Raw genomic sequence first — 25,188 nt, forward strand, 5'->3', positions numbered from 1 at the left:
TCCAGGACTCCCTCAGTAGCCCCTGAACCAGGCTTCAATGACGACGAGTCCTGCGCGCAAATTGTCTTCGGCATTGCAAGACGGGTTCCTCCTCCGAATACTTCATAGAAGATGTTGAACACAAGGATAGTGTCCAGCTCTACAAAAATAAGTTTCACATACCACCGTAGAGAGAATAATATCCACACAAATCTAATCTGCTGACGTATTCCGCAGCGTGACATCACGCCACGGCCAAGCCTTTATTCGAATCATTTTACTGTTCCACCTCAGCGTGTTTAGCAAGGCGGTTTCCTTGGCACGTCTTGTCAAAGCAGAGATCGTGTCCCCTTATTCCGGGATTCTCATCAATACGGGCGTGGGTAACCCAACCGCGCCATCAACCGCGGCGCTTGGGAGATAAGCGGATTTTATTAGGCCGATGGGGGCTCGTAGTTTCAGCCGCCCATATAAGGGGATAAGAATCTACCCTTTCCATTTACGCCTTCTTCCTCCTTTGCTTATTCGTCCCTGCGCTCGAGCTCCAACGCCCAAGCCCGCACTTCCCACCTCAACCTTCTCCAATCATGTCCGGAGTGGGAGGTAGATGGATGGCCTCCTCCGTCACGGAGGGGCAAATCAAAAAGCTGAGGAAGGCCGGATACCTGTCTGACGACATCGCGCACCGGCTTCCAGATGTGGACCAACTCATCCCTACCCCCAGGCCCCATGAGAGGGTTGTTTTTCTTCCCCATTTCCTCCGCGGACTGGGTTTTCCTCTTCACCCGTTCGTCCGGGGGCTCATGTTCTACTACCGCCTGGACTTTCACGATCTGACCCCGAACTTCATCCTCAACATCTCGGCGTTTATCGTCGTGTGCGAGGCCTTCCTCTGCATCCAACCCCACTTCGGCTTATGGCTGAAGACTTTCAATGTCAAGCCGAAAGTAGTGGGCGGCCGCCAAGCGGAGTGCGGAGGTGCCATGGTGGGCCGGATGGCCAATGTCCTATGGCTCGAGGCCTCCTTTGTGGAGACAATAAAAGGGTCGCAATCGGGGTGGTTCTACATCACCGAGCCGCGCGACCCCAAATGGGAAGTGGCCCCCCGAATTCCGATCTGGCTTTCCCACACAGCTCACCTCCTGGAAAGAGACGGGCCTAACGTGGGGAGATTCGGAAGAGCTGACCGGACTCCAAACCTGCGTTAAAAAGCTGGTGAACAAGAATCTCAAGCTCGTCAATGTAGTCCAGGTTATGCTTATCCGCCGGGTCCTCCCATGCCAACAACGGGCCTTCAAATTGTGGGAGTTTGATCCGGCACAACACCAAACCTTGAGCGGGCTCTTCGACACCACGTATGAAGATGCCTGGAAGGTGCTGTTCAAGGGCGCCGAGGCCCCCGCATCCGCTACCGAAGATCGCGGATTCAGCTTGTGGCGCCAGGCCAACGTGGTAAGCTATTCTACCCTTTACGGGACTCTTGTCTTTCATAGTCTGACTCTATGCGGGATCTAAACTCCCCTACCTTTGACAGGACTGGTTGAAGAAGTCCGGGCAGGTTATCTGTCCGGCTCCCCTACCAGAAGACCCAGCGGACGCCCGATTGACGGGGCTGCTGGTTCCGGCACCTCACGTGGTGCCGGAGAAGAAAGCCAAGAAGAAGGCCACGGAGACTCGAAAGAGCTCCCGGCGCCTGGTGGTGTCGGGTTCATCGCCCGACAACCCCGAAGCACCCTCCGCCTCTGAAGACGAGGAGGAGGAAGAAGAAGAAGCCTCTCCCCCTCCAACAGGGGGAGGAAAGAAAAGAAAGGCCGCCCCAACTGGGGAGGCCGGAGGGTCCAAGAAGGGGAGAACCCTCCTTTCGGACTACACCTCCGATGCCGAAGACGGCGGGGAGGAATGGCCATCCAGGGTCAAGCCCCTGGCAAAATCGTAAGCATCCGGATATCCGAATGACTTATGGCGCTCCTCCATTATTTGGGATTTTCTGACGCCGAATTTGATCATGCAGTCTGCCCAAGGCTCAGCTCGACGATTCGACAAGCGGCTCCTTGGATTAGTCGGATGTGAATAGTGCTTCACTTCCGACGGCCTCCTCCCCTCTCCCTACGGACGACACCGAGGTGGAGTCCCGAAATGGACTAAACCAGGAGGAGGTGGTCCTGGAGGCGCCGCAAGGCGACCTCCCAGACTCCAGGCCCAAAGGGGGTAAAGACCCGGAGGGATCCAAGTCCGGCTCCGGGCCGGACACTGCTCCGGAACCATCAACGGTTCCGGAGTCCGACAGGCGGCGCCTTCATAAGAAGGTCAAGCCTACGACGCCGGCGACCTTCGTCCATCCGGAGGCGCCGGACAATTTGCTGGAGGTGCTTAACGGCGCCTCCATCGATGAGGAACACCGCATTGTTATGAGTGAGGTGATTCGGAAGGTTCAGTCCGCCAAGAGCGGGCTGACAGAAGCCTGTACAAGTCTGTTAACAGGCTTTGAGGTATGTGTTCAAAAACATATAAAAATGTTATCGCATAGACAGTAGCCCCTGATGCTCAGTTCGGCGTTCGGAAGGAAAAGCCGAGCTGAGGATCTATGGTGCTTCGCTCACGCCGCCACCCCTCGGTGGCTATGGCGCGCCCGCCCGGGCGCCGCCCTATGGAGGCCAGCCACCGAAGCCGGTACCTGCACCGTGGGACCCTACCCTCCTAGCCGCCCTACACTCGGCGCCGTCGCCGAGTAACTATGGCGGTGGAGGCGACTGGTACATGGACTCGGGTGCTACTGCACATATGACAGCTCATCCCGGTAACCTATCCTCTTCCACTCCAGTTAACACACCCACTCGTATCACCGTTGGCAACGGTTCTTCTTTACCTATCACTATGTCTAATGTCCTTGTCTCACCTGACTTAGTCACTAGTTTAGTTTCCGTTCGTCGTCTTACTCATGAGAATCCACTTCCTGTTGAATTTGACCGTGTTGGTTTTTCTGTGAAGGATGCCTGTACCCGGATGGTGCTTCACTGATGTGATAGCCTTGATGAGCTTTATTCCGTGCACGCTGACGCCTCCACCTCCACACTCGTCGCCCTCGCCGCCGGTGTCGACCTTTGGCATGCTCGCTTGGGCCACCCCAACCCCGCTGTTTTGTGTCAGATTTTTAGGAGTTTTTCTTTCTCATGTAATAAGCTCGACGAGCATACTTGTGAGGCTTGTCGCTTGGGCAAGCACGTTCGTCTTCTGTTTAGTGTGTCTACTTCAGTTTCCACTTTTCCGTTTCAATTACTTCATAGTGATGTTTGGACGTCTCCCGTCTACAGGAACGACGGTGGCGATCTCCGGTGCTGGAGAAAGAAGACGACGAAGCTGGTGATGTTGCAGGGCGTCTGGGCTCGCATGGCTTGGTGGTGATGAAGAGGGCGACAAGGCAGATCTTCTTGACACAGGCTAAGGGAGGGCAGCACGGTGGCTACGGAAACAACGGCGGCGCGGCCATGGCGGTTTCGGCCATGATGGGGAGAGCGAGGGAGAAGCGAAGGGAGAGAGTGAGCGAGGCTGTCAGCTCGATCTGGAGGGCTCTGGGGAGTCTATCCCGTGCATCCACGCAGGCAGGCGAGTGGGAGGTGGCTCGGGCGCGTGCCCACGCGTCGGCATCGTGCTCTGCGTCCGACTGGCAAGAAGAGGAAGACGACCCTGCCCCTGGTGTGCTGGGCCGACAAGCGGGGCCACAGGTGAGTTCTCTCTCTCCCCCTCTCTCTGTGTTTTTCTAATTTTGTTTTTTGTTATTCTATTTTGCAAAAAAAATGAATTTGGTTTTCAAACCAAATCAATTTTATTGCTTCTAAAAATTATTGCGCGTACTAAATGGATTATTCCAAAGCCCCACGGCAAATTCCAGAAATATTGGAGCTATAAATATTTTTATAGGAATTTAGAACTCCAATTCAAATATTTAGTGATTTAGATCAAAGCCCAAATGTGTCCCGGAAAAATGTGCTCCAGTTTTGGTAGAGGATTTCACCATGTTCCATAAATCATAAACATTTTGAGGGCATTTTAGGTTCGTTGAGAAGATTTTAATTTGAACCTAGTTGAATTAATTATCTAGTGGGGTTTGATCATCCTTATTTCAAGATTAATGAATTTTACACATGACGCATGATGCTCTCCGGTGCAACTATTTACAAACATTATTCTAGAACCGTGACAATACTAGTATGCGGTGCGTTAAGTGGATCGTATTAGCAAAACGAAATAAAGTGGGGTCTGCCCGAATTTGGGTATAGCAAGGGCGGGCTGCCGCTTGCCTGCCTGCCGTATCAGCAGTAGCCCTGTTGTGTTGGTATCGTACTACAAGATATGGTTGGTCTTTTTTTCCGACAAAAAAGATGGAGGAGGTCTCTCCTTGACCGTGGAGCCGCGAAAGGCTAGACGGACCCAAACAAACAGAGCAAAAGGGGCTGGCGACTTCGGGAAATGACCAAAACCCACCCTCTTATTTACGACTCGTGCCATCCTCTCTTGGCACCCCATGCTGACAGCCTTCTTCAAGTGCTAGTACTTCCTCCGTCCGGAAATACTTGTCATCAAAATGAATAAAAAGAGATGTATCTAGAACTAAAATGCATCTAGATACATCCCCTTTTATCCAGTTTGATGACAAGTATTTTCGGACGGAGGGAGTACTAGCTAGTGTCTTCTTGATCGCCACCACTGCCCCTTCACACTTCAGACCCACGCCAAAGGGCTTCACTTGGGGATGAGATTCAGGAGGTCCAGGAAGAAGGGGCAGAGTTTGAGGGAAATGTTTAAGGGATAGAAAGTCGAATTTGAGGAAAATGCAGTATATAGGGATCTGCTAGATGGGGTCTAATCCCACAAAATGGAAATTTTGCCCTCAAATATAACTTCTGAGGGATGTACCAGAGATGCCCTAAAATGAACATATTCTTTTTCAGAAAGTTTTCATGATCCACCAACTTGACATGCAAGGTCAGAAATTTTAAGAAATTGCACTCACACTTTGCACAGAATAAGAAGATCCAGATTTCGAATTTTTTTTCAGTTCTCACACATTCAGACTGCAGCTTACATACACATAGATCTGGTTCACTTGCCCTAATGATAGTAGGAAGCAGGAACTAGGAGAAAGAGTTGCAGGATAACATAACAATAGAAGATACACAAGACTTGCAAGCCCCTAACAAGTAGCTTAACGTCAAGTAGCACCAGTAGGTAGCTAATTGACCGTCTTCGCAAAGGCAAAAGCAGCAGGTGGTACAATCGATGCTACCACTCAATTAGACACTCACGTTGCTTGCTGATCTTCACGTTTTGCTTGCTGATCTTCAGTTCCGGTTTCAATCTGCGAAGTCTGCAATCCAACAAGTATTAGTAGTGTCCGGTACATAAGCATTGCCTGCTCTTCTTAAATGCACGTAAATATAACGATTTTAGATGGTCTCAAAATTTATCAAAAGATGCATACAACTAGTATTATCACATATGTTTTGCTAGGATGTGTTCTCCATTTAATGTCTTTTCATACAGAATGCAAGTTAAACTTCTACTCGCTCTGTAAAGAAATATAGAGGGAGTAGTTTCCAAGTATTTAAGAATGGGAACTCAAAATCCGTTAATCACGATATAAATAACCTGTCAACCAATAAATTTGGTATTTTTTAACAACCAATTCTACGATAAATTTTGCAGATGGGGTTAGCCTGGTATGGAGATTTGAGAATATGCAACTAATTTACCTGGCTTTTTGACTGATGCAAACGCTGAATTTTCAGCAAGACTAGTCAAGCTACCAGGCACTGAATGGGAATAATGGGATACTGTGCCATCAGGATCACCTGCAAAGAGGTTTGGTGGTTATTAATGGCAGCGGGAAGAAGTGCAAAGAACAACATCAATCCTGACAAGACCGAATTATCATGCACACATCAGATACAAAAGAATGACGAAATGAAAAACCAAGGAAACATATGTCCACCATAGATCTTCTATAGATAATAAATAACTTTTGCAAATAGCTCAAACGATGTGCACATGAATCGAATAATAAAAGTGGAAGAGAATTTATCATGTTGATATACTTCTTATGCACAGGTCACATCACTGGGACATGCTAAGAACAGTAGAGCACTTCAAAAGCAAGTTGGTGCAGTAAGAACAATGTGCATAGGATCCGACCATAATGATGCTGACGAATTTAAACAATGGCTGTGTATCACTTCAAAAGCAAGTCAGTGCAGTAAGAACAATGTGCACAAGAGTCCCCTAAGTATTAATCTAGTGCAGCACTTCAAAAGTAAAATCAACAAAGTCGGTGTGATAAGTGCAATAAACTGACTGTAGAAAAAACATATGTGGTACCAAATTAAGGCTAGTAATATTAGCTAATTCTATTATGAAGATAATTGCCTTATAGTGTTGTGAAAATGAAATGTGATAAGTGAGGCAAATGGAGTGTCCCAAAAGGGACACCAGTATTTATATGGGAAAAAAGGGAGATAATGACAATTGACCAAACAAGGGGTCATTAAAGAAATACATGTCTGGTGGGTGAAAGAGTTACCATCCTTGCAGAAAAGTTGAGGTAGATCATCTTGACTCGCGTCTGGCCAAGCTTTCAAATATTCCTCTGAAGATCACGTAAGTTCCATCAGTTGCTATCGCATAACCAAGCTAGAGATCAACGGTAAGTTGAGCACAATGGTTCATGCATAAATGAACAAGTATACAAGCAAATGAAAACATGCAGAGCAGAGTCTAGTTTAACCTGTAAAATATACCATCCATTCTTTTGCCTTGCGGAATAATGCTGCCATTGGAAAAAAGATAAGATTATTGACAACAAATGAACAAATGCACATTTACAGTATGACATGGACAATAAAGTAAACATCATAAGGGCATATAAAGAAATTACAGGGCACACAGATTAAATGTCACAAGGGCATATAGCCATTGTACATTTTGTGGCCTTTAACAGGGAACAATGTCATGGATTAATTGCACGGACTAATGGTACTGGCTTGGATGTTCAGTAAACTTACTACGATTAGTAACCATTTTGAAGGTAGCAAGATTAGTCCGTGAGACTGGAGTAACCGGACCACCTGCCATGAGTTCAGCAGTTAGAAGCGGTAGCATCTAGGCAGCCGAACCAATTATGCTGCCGGAGAATGTAGCATCAGGATGTATTACAGGTCCATAGCAGGCCACGAAATCAATGTCGTAAGAGCAAAGAACCTATTGCAAGTTTGCAACAGAGATAACTCGGGGCACTGTAGTAACAAAGTTAATGAGAGATGCAAGCAAGCATCGTCGTTGCATGAGTTATCGCATTCTAATTGTGTGGACATGTAAGCTACAGAGGCATGGTTGTGCACATGTGACCAACAATGCAGCAAGGATTCACAAATTTATTACTGCCAGAAAATACTCCAAATAGAAAGTGGAGACAATGACAATAAACTGAAGTGTTTTGGTGGACAAAACTGAAGGCTTTCTTCAAGTGAGACTATAACTTAGCTAAATGTTTGGTGGACGGAGAGGGTGTGAAGTTACCTTTGTTAGAGGCAGATTGAGTCAGTTCCGCTTCACTCATCTTGCCGGTTTCCAAACTTATCTCTGAATTAGATCACATAAGTTCATCAGTTGTTGTGTTATGGAGTTACAGACTCATAAATGAGAAGGTTTACCTACCAACAAGATCCACAAGCCATTCCTTGGCCTTAATTAATGACTCTGCCATTCAGGAAGAGAAAAGCAACAAACTAATTACCAAGGAGTTCACATGTAGCATACAACTTTGGGGACATAATTACTAAACAACCATAACATAATTTGTATGATGGTATCGTACCACGAGTTAACCCCTGGGAGTGATCGTCTGAAGTCAAAGAAGGCAGCCTGCACAAAGAAAGGAACACGCAGCAACATATCCCATTAGTCTGTCAGAGTACCATCAAGAGCCAGCAAGAAGAGAGAATTGAAGAGCATCTCAGTTTCATGACAAGATAGTCTGTGCTGTGTGTACATACATCTTCTTCTTCTTCTCTCAAGATAAAGCCTGCCAAGCACAGACGCCGAGACCCGGCCGTCTCGTTTCTTCACGTGGCGCCTCGGACGGAAAGTAGTAAAGATTAATTGCAGCATATATATGAGAATGAGAGGTGATCAAACAGAGCCAGTTTTTAGAGTCACATGATTGCATCAAATGGACCGGTAGGCGTACCAGGCGTAGCCGAAGCCAATGGGAAGCACGTTCTGGGGTTCCATTGGGCCGCGGGCGTGTCGCATGTGGTCTTTCAACTCTGGAGTCTTACAAACCAAGTCGACGATAGTCAGTTTAGCCTTGTGCCTCGCGCGCCCTATGTCCAGGACAGCCCTACGCAACGCAACGAAATCAAGATCCCATTTGACGGACCAATGCTCATTTTATCTATCGAATCGATTGCGGGCTTGCAGCGATAGCTAGCAATGTTGGATTTTACCTGTATCGCTTGGAGCAGAGGAGGGAGGAGAAGATGGCGCGGAGCCTGGTGAGGGCGTGGCTCTTGGTGGGGTGGCGGATGATGCACTGGTCGAGGGCGGTGGTGACGGAGCGGGCCTCCGGGGCTCCGGCGAGCACGTCGTCGATGGCCTTGTGCACGCGGAGGTAGTGGAAGAGGGCGCGGCCGTGGACGCCGAGCGGGCCGTCGGACGGCAGGAAGCGGGAGAGGTAGTCGAGTGCCTTGTCCTAGGAGCCCGCGTCCACCAGCTCGGCCAGGTGCTTCAGGCACAGGAACACGTCCGTCTGGGTCACCAACCTGCGCGCGCGCGTGCGTTTGCCCGAATCAAGAGATGCATTCGCAGAGGCAGGTTTGAAGGGGGGAGGGGGAGACACGACTGCGTGCTTACACATCCACGGTGCGGTAGAAGTTGTGGTGCCCGAGGAAGGAGATGAGCCGCCGCTGCCGGAAGCGCGACACGCAGGGGAACTCCGGCGAGCGCTTGCGCCTGCCGGCGACGGAGAAGCCGAACTCGCTGCGGGTGGGGGGCCCCATCGCTCTGGCGCCGTTGCTGGCTGGCTGGCTGGCTGATCCGCTGCGCCAAGGGGAGGGAGGAGACTGGACTGCTCCGGGGGATTGGGGATTGAAGCGGAATTTTGAGGACGAAGGGAGAAATAATATATATACCGGTGATTCTATCCGTGGGACCCAGAACTATGGCGCGCGGCTGCGTCGCCTCGCGCTGTGGTGCGCTGCGTCGCATCGGGTTGCGGCGCGCTGCGTCGGGGTGCGCTGCGTCGCGTCGGGTTGCGCCGTGGTGCGGTGGAGTCAGCCGATGAATGTTTTAAAAATAAAATAAAATTGGACCGTTGTCCTTATTTCAGTCCGGTTTAACGTGACGAATGTAGGACACATAAATGAACCAAATAAATGTTTAAGATCATTTTCAAGGTCTAAGTTCATTTCTGCTTCATATGTCTGGGAGGGTTCGGCAGACTCCTAAAACTGGACAGTCCGGCCTCCATCAAACAGGCGCCCAACAGTCTCCTAAAATTCAACCGCCTGGACAATCCGGCCTCCCCCAAATCCATCCCATATGCGGGAAAGAAATATGGTTGTCCAGACTATCCGCAATGCTATCTCCAATACGCGGTCTCAACATAGAAACCCCATCCCACGATACACCCTACCATTTTTTCTGCCCGCTCGGTCTCCCATAGCTGGACATTTATTGCTGGTCCTCTAAAACTAGATAATGAACATTTCACACCTTTGCCATTGAGCCACTCTCTTTCACAGTGTATTTCCCCATGAACCACCAAGAAGTCCCCCGCCAATTGCCTCGCTCCATGCCCTGATACCCCCTTCCCCCTCCCCCCGGTGTTCATGTCAATCCGCCACCGCCATCAAATGGAGAGTAGATGTGCGCCACCCGTGACTCCCCCCGAGCTAAGAAGGAAGATCCGATGTCTCCTAAGGCATTGTCGTGTTGTAGCATACAGATGAATCTCGTACATTATCATGAAACAAAAAAATGATGTTCGTTGTTGGGCATGCAATTCATATGCCCATGTGTTGCCATGTGCGGCGATTCACAATAAAATAAACATACAAGGACAAATCCTGATGCGAATCAAAATAACCAACATGATATTATCTTTTGGTTATGAGGCAAGTGAAGAGCTATGTTCTAAGCTACAATTGGTCAAGATGAAGCATCCTCGCCCCTACAAGTTCCAATGGCTTAGCGACTCTGGCACTATTCAAGTAGAACATACCGTGCAAGTATCCTTCAAGTTCGGCGCCTATGAAGACACCTTGGAGTGTGATGCGGTTCTCATATCCGTTTGCCACCTCCTACTTGGACGACCTTGGCAATTTGACCACGGTGTCATCCACAATGGAAGAACCAATCAATATAGCTTCAAGATGAAAGGAAAGGAATATGTGCTACGACACTTGTCGCCAAGCCAAGTGATCGCCGACAAGCACGCATCTACCCATCATGGAGAGAATAGTGAGAGAGTGAGCCACACAAAAGAGAGTGGGTGCCACAAGCCAAAAATGAGTGCCTCCATGATGATCGACAAGAAAAACCTAGTTCTCTTAGCCACCAAACGAGAGATGAGAGAAGTGTGTGAGGACCCATCTCGTGTCATACACTATGTCCTCGTGTGCAAGGACGAGGCGACATAGACTAACAATTCTCACCATCTACCTTTAGTGGCGTCTCGTTTGTTGCAGGAATACAAGGACGTTTTCCCCGATGAGCTACCTTGGGGAGTACCTCCACTTCGAAGCATCGAACACCGCATCGACCTCATATACCCGATGCACCCCTACCAATCAAGGCACCGTACCGCGTCAACCCGGACGAGACAAAACAAATCCAAAGGCAAGTACAACACCTCATTGACAATGGTCATGTACGTGAAAGCTTAAGCCCTTGTGCCATTCCGATCATTCTTGTGCCTAAGAAAGATGGTAGTTTTCACATGTGTTCCGACTACCGTCCCATCAATGCTATCACTGTTTGTTATAGATACCCCATTCCACGCCTTGATGATATGCTAGATGAACTTAGCGGAGCCACAATTTTCTCTAAAATTGATCTTAAAAGTGGCTACTATCAAATACGCATCCAAGAAGGTGATGAATGGAAAACCGCTTTCAAACCAAATTTGGCTTGTATGAATGGTTGGTCATGCCTATGGGCTTATCCGAAACACCCTGCACTTCTATGCGTGTGATGCATTATGTCCTTCGCCCCTACATTGGAAATTTTGTTGTGGTCTACTTTGATGATATACTTGTATTTAGCGAGTCTCTAGAAGATCATGTCACCCATCTTAGAACCATTTTGCAAACTCTTAGAAAAGAGCGCCTTTATGCTAATAGGGAGAAATGCAAATTTGGTGCTGACAAGCTTGTTTTCTTAGGCTTTGTTGTGTCTTCTAAGGGTGGTCATATAGATGAAGCTAATATTGATGCCATTAAAACTTGGCCACAACCAACCAACTTGCAACAAGTGTGTAGCTTCATTGGCTTAGCCGATTTCTATCGTAGATTCTCAAGGACTTTAGCATGATTGCCTCACCTTTGCATGACTTGAGTAAGAAAAATGCACCATTTGTTTGGGGACCATCCCAAGATACCGCATTTCATGAGCTCAAGAATTTGCTTACACATGCTCCTTTGCTTGCCTTGCCCAACTTTGATAAAACTTTTGAAGTTCATTGCGATGCTAGTGGTAATGGCATAGGAGGTGTGTTGATGCAAGAGAAGCGCCCTATTGCTTATTTTAGTGGAAACTATCCGGAGCACAACTTAACTATCCCATTTATGACAAGGAGCTATATGCCTTAGTGTCAGTTTTGCGTGTGTGGGAGCATTACCTTCGCCCTCGCGAATTTTTCATCCATACGGATCATGAAATACTTAAGTACCTTAAGGGTCAAACTAAATTGAATGAGAGACATGCCAAATGGAGTGAGTTTATCACTACAGGAATCAGCTGATTTGCCGTCTGCCACGGCAAAGGTCTTTGCCATCAGCCGCAGACGGAAAACATGCCCCGCACTGTAAGTAACGGTAAACAGCCGATTTGCCCTCTACTTTTTGCCAGCGGACGACAAAGACCCGTTTGTCATCGGTGGCAGACGACAAAGAAGGTGGACGACAAACAACTGACGTTAGCCACGTTAGCCACGTTAGGTGGCTAACGGGAGGCTTTGCTGTCTACCAGCAGACAGTAAACATGCCCTCCCATTTGCTATCTGCTATCTGACATCAGCCACGCGTCATGCCCTCCCCAGCCTTTGTCATCTGCCACAGACGGCAAACCCCCCGGCCTTTGTCGTCTGCCATAGACGGCAACCCCCCCAACCTTTTTCGTCTGCCACAGACGGCAAAGTAACCAAGTGGGTCAGCTCCCAGGTTGCGCGGGTTGCTGTTGAAAGGATCGATATAGTTGACTAGAGGGGGGGGGGCTGAATATGCAACTAACAATTTATAACTTTTGTTTACCAAATTAAACTTTGCATCAAAGTAGGTTGTCTAGATATGGAACTAGGTGAGCAACCTATATGTTGCAATAACAATAAGCACACAAGCAAGCAAATGATATAACACAATATAGCTTGCACAAGTAAAGGTGAGAGATAACCAAAAGCGGAACCGATGGAGACGAGGATGTGTTACCGAAGTTCCTTCCCTTTAAGGGGAAGTACGTCTCCGTTGGAGCGATGTGGAGGCACAATGCTCCCCGAGAAGCCACTAGGGCCACCGTATTCTCCTCACGCCCTCACACAATGCGAGATGTCGTGATTCCACTATTGGTGCCCTTGAAGGCGGCAACTGGACCTTTACAAACAAGGTTGGGGCTCTCTCCACAACTTAATTGGGGGCTCCCAACAAAACCCCGGAGCTTAACCACAATGGAATGTGGCTCCAAAGTGACCTCTTCCGACTAGGGTGTCCAAGCACCTAAGAGTAACAAAATCCACAGAAGAAAGTATGGGGGAATCAAGTTTCCTTTGGTGAGAGTGTAGATCTAGGTCTCCTCCTTCAATCCCTAGCAAATCAACAAGTTTGAGTGGCTAGAGAGAGAGATCGGGCAAGAAAGCTTCAAGGACATTAATGGAGGAGAGAGAGAGAGAGAGAGAGAAGAGATAGGTGGGAGGTGGGAGAAGCACCTCCTTAAATAGGGTCCCCCTAGATCCAACCGTTATGCGCAGAAACACATAGAAGCGGTACTTCTGATGGAGCCACCGGTATATCAGAATAAACCGGAACTACCGTTCCACCACCGCTCGGCTACCACTTCACAACAGAAGTTTTTCACCCTAGACAGGTAGTTGGAGCGGTGGTTGGGCCGGAGCTACCGCTGGACCAGCAATTCCTGGGCGGTGGAGTTCCAGGCGGTACTACCGCCCTGAACACCGGTAGTACCGGTTTGTCAAGACAAACCGGAACTTTTGTTCCATCACCGGTCTACCACCATACCCGGTACAGAAGTGTGTCACCCCTGAGTGGTACTTGGAGCGGTGGTTTGACCGAAACTGCATGCCAGCGGTACTATCGCCATGAGCAAAACTGCACAGTTAAAGAGGACTTTGGGAACCTCTCTCTCCTTGAACGGAGGGTATATGGTGGGTGCAAAGAATGTGTACATGTAGTGATTCACCCAATACCTTCCGATGAGGATTCCCTCTAAAAAGTATGGATATCCTATGACCAAAGGAATAAAAACGTCGGAAACTCTGTCTTCGATCTTTTCCGCATAGTGGGAAGGCCTAATCGTCTTGCGCCACACAATGTGTACCTGAGAAAACTGGGACGCACGATTAGTCCACACGCATGTTGTCATCATCATCAAAACCCTAAGGCATGAAATGCCCTTACAATCTCCCCCTTTTTGGTGGATGATGACAACCACACGAAAAACACGGGAGATCTAGAAAATATAGATGGGGCTCCCCCTGAGTGTGAGCACTATTTAGATTTTGCTTTTGGAATGCAAAATGTTCACACTAGGGTCAAAGCTCCCCCTAGATTTTATAAACCAACCAATGACAGCAAAAGAAAATAACATACATAAAGCACGTAATACCAAAACAGGACATCATTAGAGCAAAGATAACTAGATAAGGGATGCAAGTCTCACACCAGCACAGGGTCACACCACAAGTTCAACAAGACACTAGAAAGCAAAGCAAATAGAACAACCAAAGAAAGCAACTACAAGCGAACCCCCCATGCAATCCCGTGACCTAATAGGGTGCTCTCCCCCTTTGGCATCAAGACACCAAAAAGGAAAAGAGCGAAGCTAACGCCCTAGGGATCAGTAGCTCTCCACGCCCGTCGCCGCCGAATTGTCAGAATCCTCATCAGACTCCTCCGACTCCCTAGACTCCTCAGGCTCCACGGTAACACCCTCAGGACCACGAACAGCAGAGGTAGCAGGCTCTTCATCAGACCACTGAAAGTTCTCCAAGCACCACGTATCCTCAGGAGTGATGGTCTTATCAGAGCCACTCTTCACATCTGGCACATTAAGGTGCCTCATCAACTAAATCTGCCTGCGATGCGCCATCTTCTTGGCAACATGAGCCTGGTAGAGCTTCTTCTGAATATGAGTCTGCAAGCAAAAAGTCTTCTTGATCTTGGTAGTCAGCTTCTCAACCCAAGTGGGCTGGGCCCCAGGCTCCAGCTCAAAGTCATCATCGTCCGAGGTAGCAAACACATCCTCCTGATTGCCCGTAGGAAAACGAGGAGTCTTATGCTTCTTCTTCCTCAATACCTTAACCTCATGCTCCGTGAGATTAGCTGGAGTGGTGAGAGGTTCTCCTGGCCTACGGACTACCCAAACGGAGTTCAGAAACTGCATCACAAAAGGAGCATAGATTGGTACCTTGCGATACCACACCATATTGTACATCTCCTCCCACATCCACTTGGAGACATCAAACGTGGCACCAGAACCCATTTTGGTCTTCATGGCCACAAGCAAATCCACAAGATAACCATAAATATTGTCTTGATTCCCAACCTTGGGTAGTAGCACACAGCGGAACACACGATGCAGAATATCATAGACTGACAGAAGGTCATTGGATTTAGCAACGATACCATGACCCGGGATGTATAGAGGGGCAAGCTTCACCTTGTCCATGGGGTGGGCGCGGTCGTGAGGACGGAGACCACCTTGGCCCTTCAACCCAGTATCCTCATAGCCAAGAGCATTGCAGAAGGCTCTCCAAGGGACATGAAAGAACTCATCACGACACATAAAGGACAAGTGATGCGCATCATTGGTGCCGAAGTGTACTGTGGCATAGAACTGATGAATGAGCTGCACATCAAAGTCAAAATTCACAATCATGAGCTTGATCAAATCAAACTCCTCACAGATCTCCAGAGCCTCTCCAAAGTAACCAAGGTTGTTCCTCCAGTGATCGATGTCAATGGACCACATCCGGGTGAACTTGTTCTTGTGGTGCTCGAAAATTTCTGACACAACCCTTAACTGCAACTCATTCTAGAACCGAGGGTTGTTCCATCGAGGATGTGGCGGCATAGTGTATGGATCCTGGAAACGGAACTTTTCCCAGTCCGAAATCTTCCATTTGTGCATAGGTATCGCAGCATGCTGCTTGGCAGCAGCAGACTTCTCCCGGCAAGTGGCTTTGGTAGGGATCACAACCTCGCGAGTATCCTCACTAGCATCCGATGGTTTGCCCCTACGGGCCCTCTTCTTGGTGTTCTGAGACTTCTGAGCAGCACGAGAGCTAGAGCCACCTGCAAACGCACACAGAGAGCACATAGATATCCTAGCAAAGATGAGAGGAATGTACACAAGATCAGAAGAATAAATCTCATGTTCGTAAGTTGAAGAAGAACAATTCAGATGGGTTCAGAGAAAGCGGTTGTTCCGGTTGTTCGACCGGTAGAACCACCAAAGCGGTAGTACCGCTCGGGAGGAGCGGTAGTACCACTGAGAGCGGATCTACCGAGTTGAAGAACGGGTACAGCCCTACTATGAATTTAGATGCAATATTCCTACTTCTAACTACGCACAAGAAAAGGAGGAGTTTATAAGGATCTCTCCCACCAATCATTTGGCCAAAAATGTGGGAGTAAAAGCAATGCCCTAGAGGAAGGATTCAACAAAAGGACCCCTAAGAACAAGAGGAAATAGGGCATTACCGGTATCCATGGGAGGAGATCGGAAGGGAGGCGACCTTCGCAGAGCGGATCCAATGAAGGGTCGACCAATCCAGAACGCCTGAGGGCGTTCTGAGGCAATTGGTAGAGCAACCAGCGGCTAGGGTTCAGACGCGGGATGGGCGCGAAGGGGAAATAGAATATCCCTTCAGCACGCGCCCTATATATATGCGCCCAGATGTCAGCCGGTGGTACGGCTCTGAAGAGTGGTAGTACCGCACCTGTAGCTAGCCGGTGTTTGAGGGCAGTACTTCCACGCCAGAAGCAGCGGTAGTACCGCTTCCAAATACCGGTACTACCGGCCAGTGGTACAGGTACAAGCAAGAGCGATAGAACTGCTCGTGCAAGACCGGAAGTACCGCTGGGACTACACAACTTAGTGGAAGAGCGGTAGAACCGCTCTGACCACCAGTTGTACCGCCAAGTTGCATTAGCCCATGCACAAAAAGGTCAAACTTGTGTACATTTGGAAAAGATGGCTTGAGATGAGAATGCTTAGGATGGAAGCAAGACACTGTATTATGATGATGAAGCCCACAAGAGTGCAAGAAGCAAACAAAAAGCCACTCCTTGGAGAATTCAAGCATCTAGGAGAACCGAAGGAGCAAGGCAAAAGGAAACACACAACAAAGAAAACACCCTTGCACAAGGGCAGTGGCCGGAGCCACCTATGTTTGAGTCAAATGGTATGGCGCCGCGAAGAATTATCCTTGGGCCCATGACCAAAACTCGTCTTTAAAGCACAAGTACCATAAAAATGGCTAAAGTGAAAGACTTGATCAATTTATGCATAATGTGGGGAGGGAGAGTTCATTGAGAGAACAACACTCCCCCTATGTCAATGCCTACACTTAAACAAGACATCATGATGAGTATGGTGGGGTGTGTAAAGGTTCAAGCCACATTGCTCGAATCAATGATATTTAGCTCATGCCTTAACTCGTGAAATCTTGCTTCATCCAAGGGCTTCGTGAAGATATCTGCAAGGTTATCATGGGTGTTGACATAGTTGAGCTCTATCTCCCCTCGCCTAATGTGATCCCGGATGAAATGATACCGTATCTCAATATGCTTCGTCTTGAAGTGTTGCACCGGGTTGAGAGAAATCTTGATGGCACTTTCATTGTCACACCAAAGAGGCACTTTGTCACAAATGACACCATAATCCTTTAAAGCTTGCCTCATCCATAGAAGTTGTGCACAATAACTACTGGCGGCCACATACTCCGCTTTGGTGGACGAGAGAGACACACAACTTTGCTTCTTAGAAGACCAACTCACCAAAGAGCAACCAAGGAATTGGCACCCTCTGGAAGTTGACTTCCTATCCACTTTGTCTCCCGCCTAATCGGAGTCTGAATAGCCCACAAGGTTGAAGTTTGCTCCTCTTGGGTACCATAAGCCAAAGTTTGGGGTATAAGCCAAATGTCGAAAGATTCGCTTGACCGCCACATAGTGGCTTTCCATAGGTGTGGCTTGAAAACATGCACAAATTTCCACACTCAACATGATATCTGGTCTAGATGCACAAAGGTAAAGCAAGGAGCCGATCATGGAGCGATATACCTTTTGATCCACCGCTTTACCATTGGGATCTATGTCAAGTTGGCATTTAACGGACATAGGAGTGGAAGCCAGCTTGACATCACTTAGCTTGAATCTCTTGAGCATGTCTTGAGTGTATTTGGCTTGGTTGATGAAGGTTCCTTCTTTTCTTTGCTTGATTTTGAACCCGAGAAAGAACTTCAACTCTCTCATCATGGACATCTTGAACTTTGAGGTCATGAGAGCGGCAAATTCCTCATTGAAAGCTTTGTTAGGGGAACCAAAGATAATATCATCAACATATAGTTGGCATACAAACAACTCCCCTTTGACCTTCTTGGTAAAAAGAGTGGGGTCGATTTTCCCAATTTCAAACCCACGATCTTGCAACAACTCGGTAAGATGCTCATACCACGCACGCGGGGCTTGTTTAAGGCTATAGAGTGCCTTGACAAGTTGGTACATACGATCAGGGAAATAGGGATCCTCGAACCCCGGGGGTTGTTTGTCATACACCAACTCATTAATAGGACCATTAAGAAAAGCACTTTTCACATCCATTTGTTGCAGCTTGAAGTTATGATGAGAAGCATACGCAATCAACAAACGAATAGATTCAAGGCGAGTAATGGGAGCAAAGGTTTCACCGTAGTCGATACCCTCGACTTGGGAGTAGCCTTGTGCTACCAAACGAGCCTTGTTGCAAACAATAATCCCGTGAGCATCTTGCTTGTTCTTGAATATCCACTTAGTTCCGATGACATTATGGTCCCCCGATGGCCTTGGCACCAATCTCCACACCTTGTTGTGCTCGAAGTTGTTGAGTTCTTCATGCATGGCATTGAGCCAATCCGGATCCTCGAGCGCCTCATAGACCTTTTGGGGTTCAACACAAGAAACAAACGTGTGATGTTCACAATAGTTTGCTAATTGTCTACGAGTGCTTACCCCCTTTCTTAGGATTCCAAGAACATTCGTCATGAGATGATCTTTGGTTGTGAGCTTGGATGCAATCTTAGCAGCACGACGCTCCAATTCCTCCTCAGGAGTGAGATGAGGAGAGGAAACTTGATCATCTTGAGCGTCATCTTGAGCTTGTTCTTGATCTTGAGCTTGTTCTTGATCTTGAGCTTGCTCTTGATCTTGAACTTTCTCAGAAGGGAGAACTTGACCTTGGGCATCACTTGGTGGTTCACCACCATCTTGAGGTTGATCTTGCCCTTGATCTTGTTCACTTGGTTGAGGGCCTTCACTTTGTTCTTCGGAAGTGTGCGGGTCTTGGGTTGGTGATGGCTCCACTTGAGTGGAGCATTGTCCTTCTCCTTCGGCCACAAGGGGTTCCTCAATGGGTAGGATATGACCAACACCCATTCTTCTTATGGCTTGGGGAGGAATTTCTTCACCTACATCACAAGTACCACTTTGCTCCACTTGGGAGCCATTATTCTCGTCAAACTCCACGTTACACGTGTCCTCAATGACTCACGTGGACTTGTTGGGGACACGGTAAGCATGAGAGTTTGTAGCATAACCAACAAATATGCCCTCATGAGCTCTAGCCTCAAATTTAGACAAACAAACACCTTTCTTGAGAATGAAACACTTACAACCGAACACCCAAAAGTACTTGAGGTTGGGCTTGTTACCAGTAAGTATCTCATATGGAGTCTTGTTCAAGCCCTTGCGGAGGTAGAGCCGGTTTTATGCATGGCAAGCGGTGTTGATGGCTTCAGCCCAGAAGTTGTAGGGAGACTAGAACTCCATCATCATGGTCCTTGTTGCGTCCATCAACGTCCGACTCTTCCTCTCCGCTACACCATTTTGTTGAGGGTTGTATGGTGTTGAATATTGATGCTTGATCCCATCATCATTAAGGAACTCATCTAAGGTGTAGTTCTTGAACTCGGTGCCGTTGTCACTTCTTATAGTCAAGCTCTTTGCATCGTGTTGACATTGAGCTTCATTTGCAAAGTCGATGACGTTTTGTTGAGTTTCACTCTTCCTCTTGAAGAAATATACCCAAGTGTATCTTGAATAATCATCGACAATCACCAAGCAATACTTTCTACCCCCAAGACTATCAAAGGATGGAGGCCCAAAGAGATCCAAGGGTCTCTTCGAGTAGATGATAGTCGTGGGTGGGTGAGCCTTCTTATGCAACTTTCCTTTGATACAAGCACTGCAAGCACGATCTTTGGCAAAGCTAACGTTTGTTAGTCCACGGACATGGTCCCCCTTGAGAAGACTTTGCAAAGATCTCGTATTGACATGGGCTAAACGGCGATGCTAAAGCCACCCCACATCAACTTTAGCCATTAGGCATGTCGCGGTCTTAGTGGGTCGCTTCAAAAAGTTAATCACATAAAGACCGTTCTCGACATGCCCAACAAAGGCTACTAAGAGTCTTGCTTCACAAGAGGGCCACAGTACCAATATCAAAGAATGTGGCAAAGCCCATGAGTGCAAGTTGACGAACGGAAAGTAAACTGTATGCAAGGGACTCAACAAGCATGACTTTCTCGATCGTGAGATCATGAGAAATGACAACCTTGCTGATACGTCCATTTTGCATCATGCTTTTATATCGATATTTATTGCAATATGGGCTATTAATACAAATTATGTCACAATACTTATGCCTTTTCTCTCTTATTTTACAAGGTTTACCTGAAGAGGGAGAATGCCGGCAGCTGGATTCTGGGCTGGAAAAGGAGCAAAATATTAGAGACCTATTCTACACAACTCTAAAAGTCCTGAAACTCCATGAAAGTCACTTTTGGAATATATTAAAAATATTGGGCGAAGAAAGCACCAGAGGGGGGCCACCCACTGTCCACGAAGGTGGGGGCGCGCCCTACCCCCTGGGCGCGCCTCCCTGCCTCGTGGGCCACCTGGAAGCTCCCGATGCCCATCTTCTGGTATAAGGTGTCTTTTGCCCTGGAAAAAAAATCATAAGAAGCTTTCGGGACGAAGCGCCGTCGTCTCGAGGCGGAACCAATCTAGGGCTCCGGCGGAGCTGTTCTGCCGGGGAAATATCCCTCCAGGAGGGGGAAATCGTCACCATCGTCATCACCATCGATCCTCTCATCGGGAGGGGGTCAATCTCCATCAACATCTTCACCAGCACCATCTCCTCTCAAACACTAGTTCATCTCTTGTATCCGATCTTTGTCTCAAAACCTCAGATTGGTACCTGTGGGTTGCTAGTAGTGTTGATTACTCCTTGTAGTTGATGCTAGTTGGTTTATTCGGTGGAAGATCATATGTTCAGATCCTTTATGCATATTAATACACCTCTAATTATGAATACGAATATGATTTGTGAGTAGTTACGTTTGTTCCTGAGGACATGGGAGAAGTCTTGTTATAAGTAGTCATGTAAATTTTGTATTCGTTCGATATTTTGATGAGATGTATGTTGTCTTTCCTCTAGTGGTGTTATGTGAATGTTGACTACATGACACTTCACCATTGTTTGGGCCTAGGGGAAGGCATTGGGAAATAATAAGTAGATGATGGGTTGCTAGAGTGACAGAAGCTTAAACCCTAGTTTATGCGTTGCTTCGCAAGGGGCTGATTTGGATCCATATGTCTCATTGCTATGGTTAGGTTTACCTTAATACTTCTTTCGTAGTTGCGGATGCTTGCGAGAGGGGTTAGTCATAAGTGGGATGCTTGTCCAAGGAAGGTTAGTACCCAAGCACCGGTCCACCCACATATCAAATTATCAAAGTAACAAACGCGAATCATATGAGCATGATGAAAACTAGCTTGACAATAATTCCCATTTGTCCTTGGGAGCGCTTTCCTTTATATAAAAGTTTGTCCAGGCTTGTAACTTGCTACAAAAAGGATTGTGTCACCTTGCTGCACCTTGTTTACTTTTTTTACTTGTTACCCGTTATGAATTATCTTATCACAAAACTATCTGTTACCGATAATTTCAGTGCTTGCAGAGAATACCTTACTGAAAACCGCTTGTCATTTCCTTCTGCTCCTCGTTGGGTGACACTCTTACTTATCGAAAGGACTACTATAGACCCCCTATACTTGTGGGTCATCAAGACTCTTTTATGGCACCGTTGCCGGGGAGTGAAGTGCCTTTGGTAGGTGGAATTTGGTAAGGAAAATTTTATATAGTGTGCTAAAATTTACCGTCACTTGTTACTATTGAAAATAATCCTTTGAGGGGCTTGTTCAGGGTATCTTCACCCCGACCAGTAGAGCAAAGAGTTGCTCCTCAACCTACTGAACCTACTAAAAATGTTTACTTTGAAATTCCTTCGGGTATGATAGAGAAACTGCTAGCTAATCCTTTTATAGGAGATGGAACATTACATCCCAATATGCACCTAACCTATGTGGATGAAGTTTGTGGATTATTTAAGATTGCAGGTATGCCCGAGGATGTTATCAAGAAGATGGTCTTCCCTTTATCTTTGAAGGCAAGGCATTGACATGGTTTAGGCTATGTGATGATATTGGATCATGGAACTACAACCGATTGAAACTAGAATTTCATCAGAAGTTCTATCCTATGCATCTGATTCATCGTGATCACAATTATATATATATATATATATATATATATATATATATATATATATATATATAATTTTTGGCCTCGCGAAGGAGAAAGTATCGCTCAAGCTTGGGGGAGGCTTAAGTCAATGTTATATTCATGCCCCAATCATGAGCTCTCAAGAGAAATTATTATTCAAAAAATTTATGCTTGGCTTTCTCTCAGTAATCACTCCATCCTCGATACGTCTTGTACTGGTTCTTTTATGAGATGGGATTTATTGGAAAGAATTAAACACAACTCTGAAGATTGGGAACTCGAGGAAGGTAAGGAGTCAGGTATAACACCTAAGTTTGATTGTGTTAAATCTTTTATGGATGCCGATGCTTTTCGTGAATTTAGCACTAAATATGGACTTGACTCTAAGATAGTTGCTTCTTTCTGTGAATCATTTGCTACTCATGTTGACCTCCCTAAGGAGAAGTGGTTTAAATATCATCCTCCCATTGAAGTAAAAGTAGTAGAACCTATTAAAGTTGAAGAAAAGACTATCACTTATAATGTTAATCCTATTGTTCCTACTGCTTATATTGAGAAACCACCTGTCCCTGTTAGAATAAAGGATCATTCTAAAGCTTCAACTATGGTTCGTAAGAGTAATGCTAGAACACCTACACCCCCTGAGCAAATTAAAGTTGAACCTAGTATTGCTACGGTTAAAGATCTCTTGGTCGATAATATTGATGGGCATGTTATTTACTTCTGTGATGAAGCTGCTAGAATTGCTAGACCTGATACTAAAAATAAACACAGACCTGTTGTAGGCATGCCTGTTGTTTCTGTTAAAATAGGAGATCATTGTTATCATGGCTTATGTGATATGGGTGCTAGTGCGAGTGCAATACCTCATTCCTTATACAAAGAAATTATGCATGATATTTCACCTGCTGAGATAGAAGATATTGATGTTACAATTAAGCTTGCCAATAGAGATACTTTTTCACCAATTGGGATTGTTAGAGATGTTGAAGTCTTGTGTGGGAAAGTTAAATATCCTACTAATTTTATTGTTCTTGGTTCCCCGCAAGATGACTTTTGTCCCATTATATTTGGTAGACCCTTCTTGAATACTATTAATGCTAAGATAGACTGCGAAAAGGATATTGTTACTGTTGGTTTAGGGGATATGTCTCATGATTTTAATTTTGCTAAACTCCATAGACAACCCCATGATAAATAATTGCCTAGTAAAGATGAAATTATTGGTCTTTCTTCTATTGCCATGCCTCCTAATGATCCTTTAGAACAATATTTGCTAGACCATGAAAATGATATGTTCATGAATGAAAGAAGGGAAATAGATGAAGTATTCTTTAAACAGGGACCCATTTTGAAACACAACTTGCCTGTTGAAATCCTAGGGGATCCCCCTCCATCCAAGGGTGATCCCGTGTTTGACCTTAAACCTTTACCTGATACTCTCAAATATGCTTATCTTGATGAAAAGAAGATATATCCTGTTATTATTAGTGCTAACCTTTTAGAGCAGGAAGAAGAGAAATTATTGAAAACTCTGAAGAAGCACCGTGCTACTATTGGATATACTCTTGATGATCTTAAAGGCGTTAGCCCCACTCTATGCCAACACAAACTAAAATTGGAGAAGGATGCTAAAGCAATTACTGATCACCAATGACGATTAAAACCTAAGATGAAAGAAGTGGTAAGAAATGAAATACTAAAGCTTCTGGAGGCAGGTATAATTTATCATGTTGCTGATAGTCAGTGGGTAAGTCCCGTCCATTGTGTCCCTAAGAAGGGAGGTATTACTGTTGTTCCTAATGATAAAGACGAATTTATCTCACAAAGAATTATTACAGGTTATAGAATGGTAATTGATTTCTGTAAATTAAATAAAGCTACTACATAAGATCATTACCCTTTACCTTTTGTTTATCAAATGCTAGAAAGATTATCCAAACATAAACATTTTTGCTTTCTAGATGGTTATTCTGGTTTCTCTCAAATACCTGTGTCAAAAGAGGATTAGGATAAGACCACTTTTACTTGCCCTTTCGGTACCTTTGCTTATAGACGTATGCCTTTTGGTTTATGTAATGCACCTACTACCTTTTAAAGATGTATGACTGCTATATTCTCTGACTTTTATGAAAAGATTGTTGAGGTTTTCATGGATGATTTTTCCGTGTATGGAACTTCTTTTGATGATTACTTAAGCAACCTTGATCGAGTTTTGCAGAGATGTGAAGAAACTAATCTTGTCTTGAATTGGGAGAAGTGCCACTTTATGGTTAATGAAGGTATTGTCTTGGGGCATAAGATTTCCTAAAGAGGTATTGAAGTTGATAAAGCTAAAGTTGATGCTATTGAAAAGATGTCGTGTCCCAAGGACATCAAAGGTATAAGAAGTTTCCTTGGTCATGCCGGGTTTTATAGGAGGTTCATTAAAGACTTCTCAAAAATTTCTAGGCCTCTGACTAATCTATTACAAAAAGATGTTCCTTTTGTCTTTGATGATGATTGTGTGGAAGCATTTGAAATACTTAAGAAAGCCTTGATTCCTGTGCCTATTGTTCAGCCTCCTGATTGGAATTTACCCTTTGAAATCATGTGGGATACTAGTGATTATGCTGTAGGTGCTGCTCTAGGACAAAGAGTTGATAAGAAATTAAATGTTATGCAATATGCTAGTGAAACTCTAGACAATGCCCAGAGAAATTATGCTACCACTGAAAAAGAATTTTTAGCAGTTGTGTTTGCTTGTGATAAGTTCAGACCTTATATTGTTGATTCCAAAGTAACTGTTCATACTGATCATGCTGCCATTAAATACCTTATGGAAAAGAAAGATGCTAAACCTAGACTTATTAGATGGGTTCTCTTGTTACAAGAATTTGATTT

The 25,188-nt window shown here is 46.0% G+C and overlaps 1 protein-coding gene across 2 annotated transcripts; it reads right to left on the bottom strand.

Annotated features, from left to right (window-relative positions):
* Positions 1-5,000: 5,000 nt before the first annotated feature.
* On the bottom strand, positions 5,001-9,110 carry LOC123041974 (uncharacterized). 2 transcript variants are annotated; one of them, XM_044464515.1, is made up of 12 exons: positions 8,884-9,110; positions 8,478-8,792; positions 8,219-8,371; positions 8,025-8,091; positions 7,847-7,893; positions 7,687-7,728; positions 7,549-7,611; positions 7,035-7,097; positions 6,758-6,799; positions 6,554-6,619; positions 5,730-5,828; positions 5,001-5,344 (listed from the first exon to the last, which is right to left on the bottom strand). In XM_044464515.1, coding segments are annotated over exons 4-12 (438 nt in total). In that variant the 5' UTR covers positions 8,027-8,091; positions 8,219-8,371; positions 8,478-8,792; positions 8,884-9,110; the 3' UTR covers positions 5,001-5,330. The 2 variants fall into 2 exon arrangements, with proteins under 2 accessions (XP_044320450.1, XP_044320449.1); XM_044464514.1 differs by having other exon boundaries at positions 8,025-8,371.
* Positions 9,111-25,188: the final 16,078 nt, after the last annotated feature.

This window comes from Triticum aestivum, chromosome 2B (genome assembly GCF_018294505.1).
Source record: "Triticum aestivum cultivar Chinese Spring chromosome 2B, IWGSC CS RefSeq v2.1, whole genome shotgun sequence".
Classification (NCBI taxonomy): Eukaryota; Viridiplantae; Streptophyta; class Magnoliopsida; order Poales; family Poaceae; genus Triticum; species Triticum aestivum.

Coding starts and splice junctions, on each gene's coding strand:
- LOC123041974 (XM_044464515.1), bottom strand. Junction 6,800..7,034: donor CAAAATGGTTACTAATCGTA/GTAAGTTTACTG, acceptor TTCCAATGGCAG/CATTATTCCGCAAGGCAAAA. Junction 6,620..6,757: donor ATGGATGGTATATTTTACAG/GTTAAACTAGAC, acceptor CGTGATCTTCAG/AGGAATATTTGAAAGCTTGG.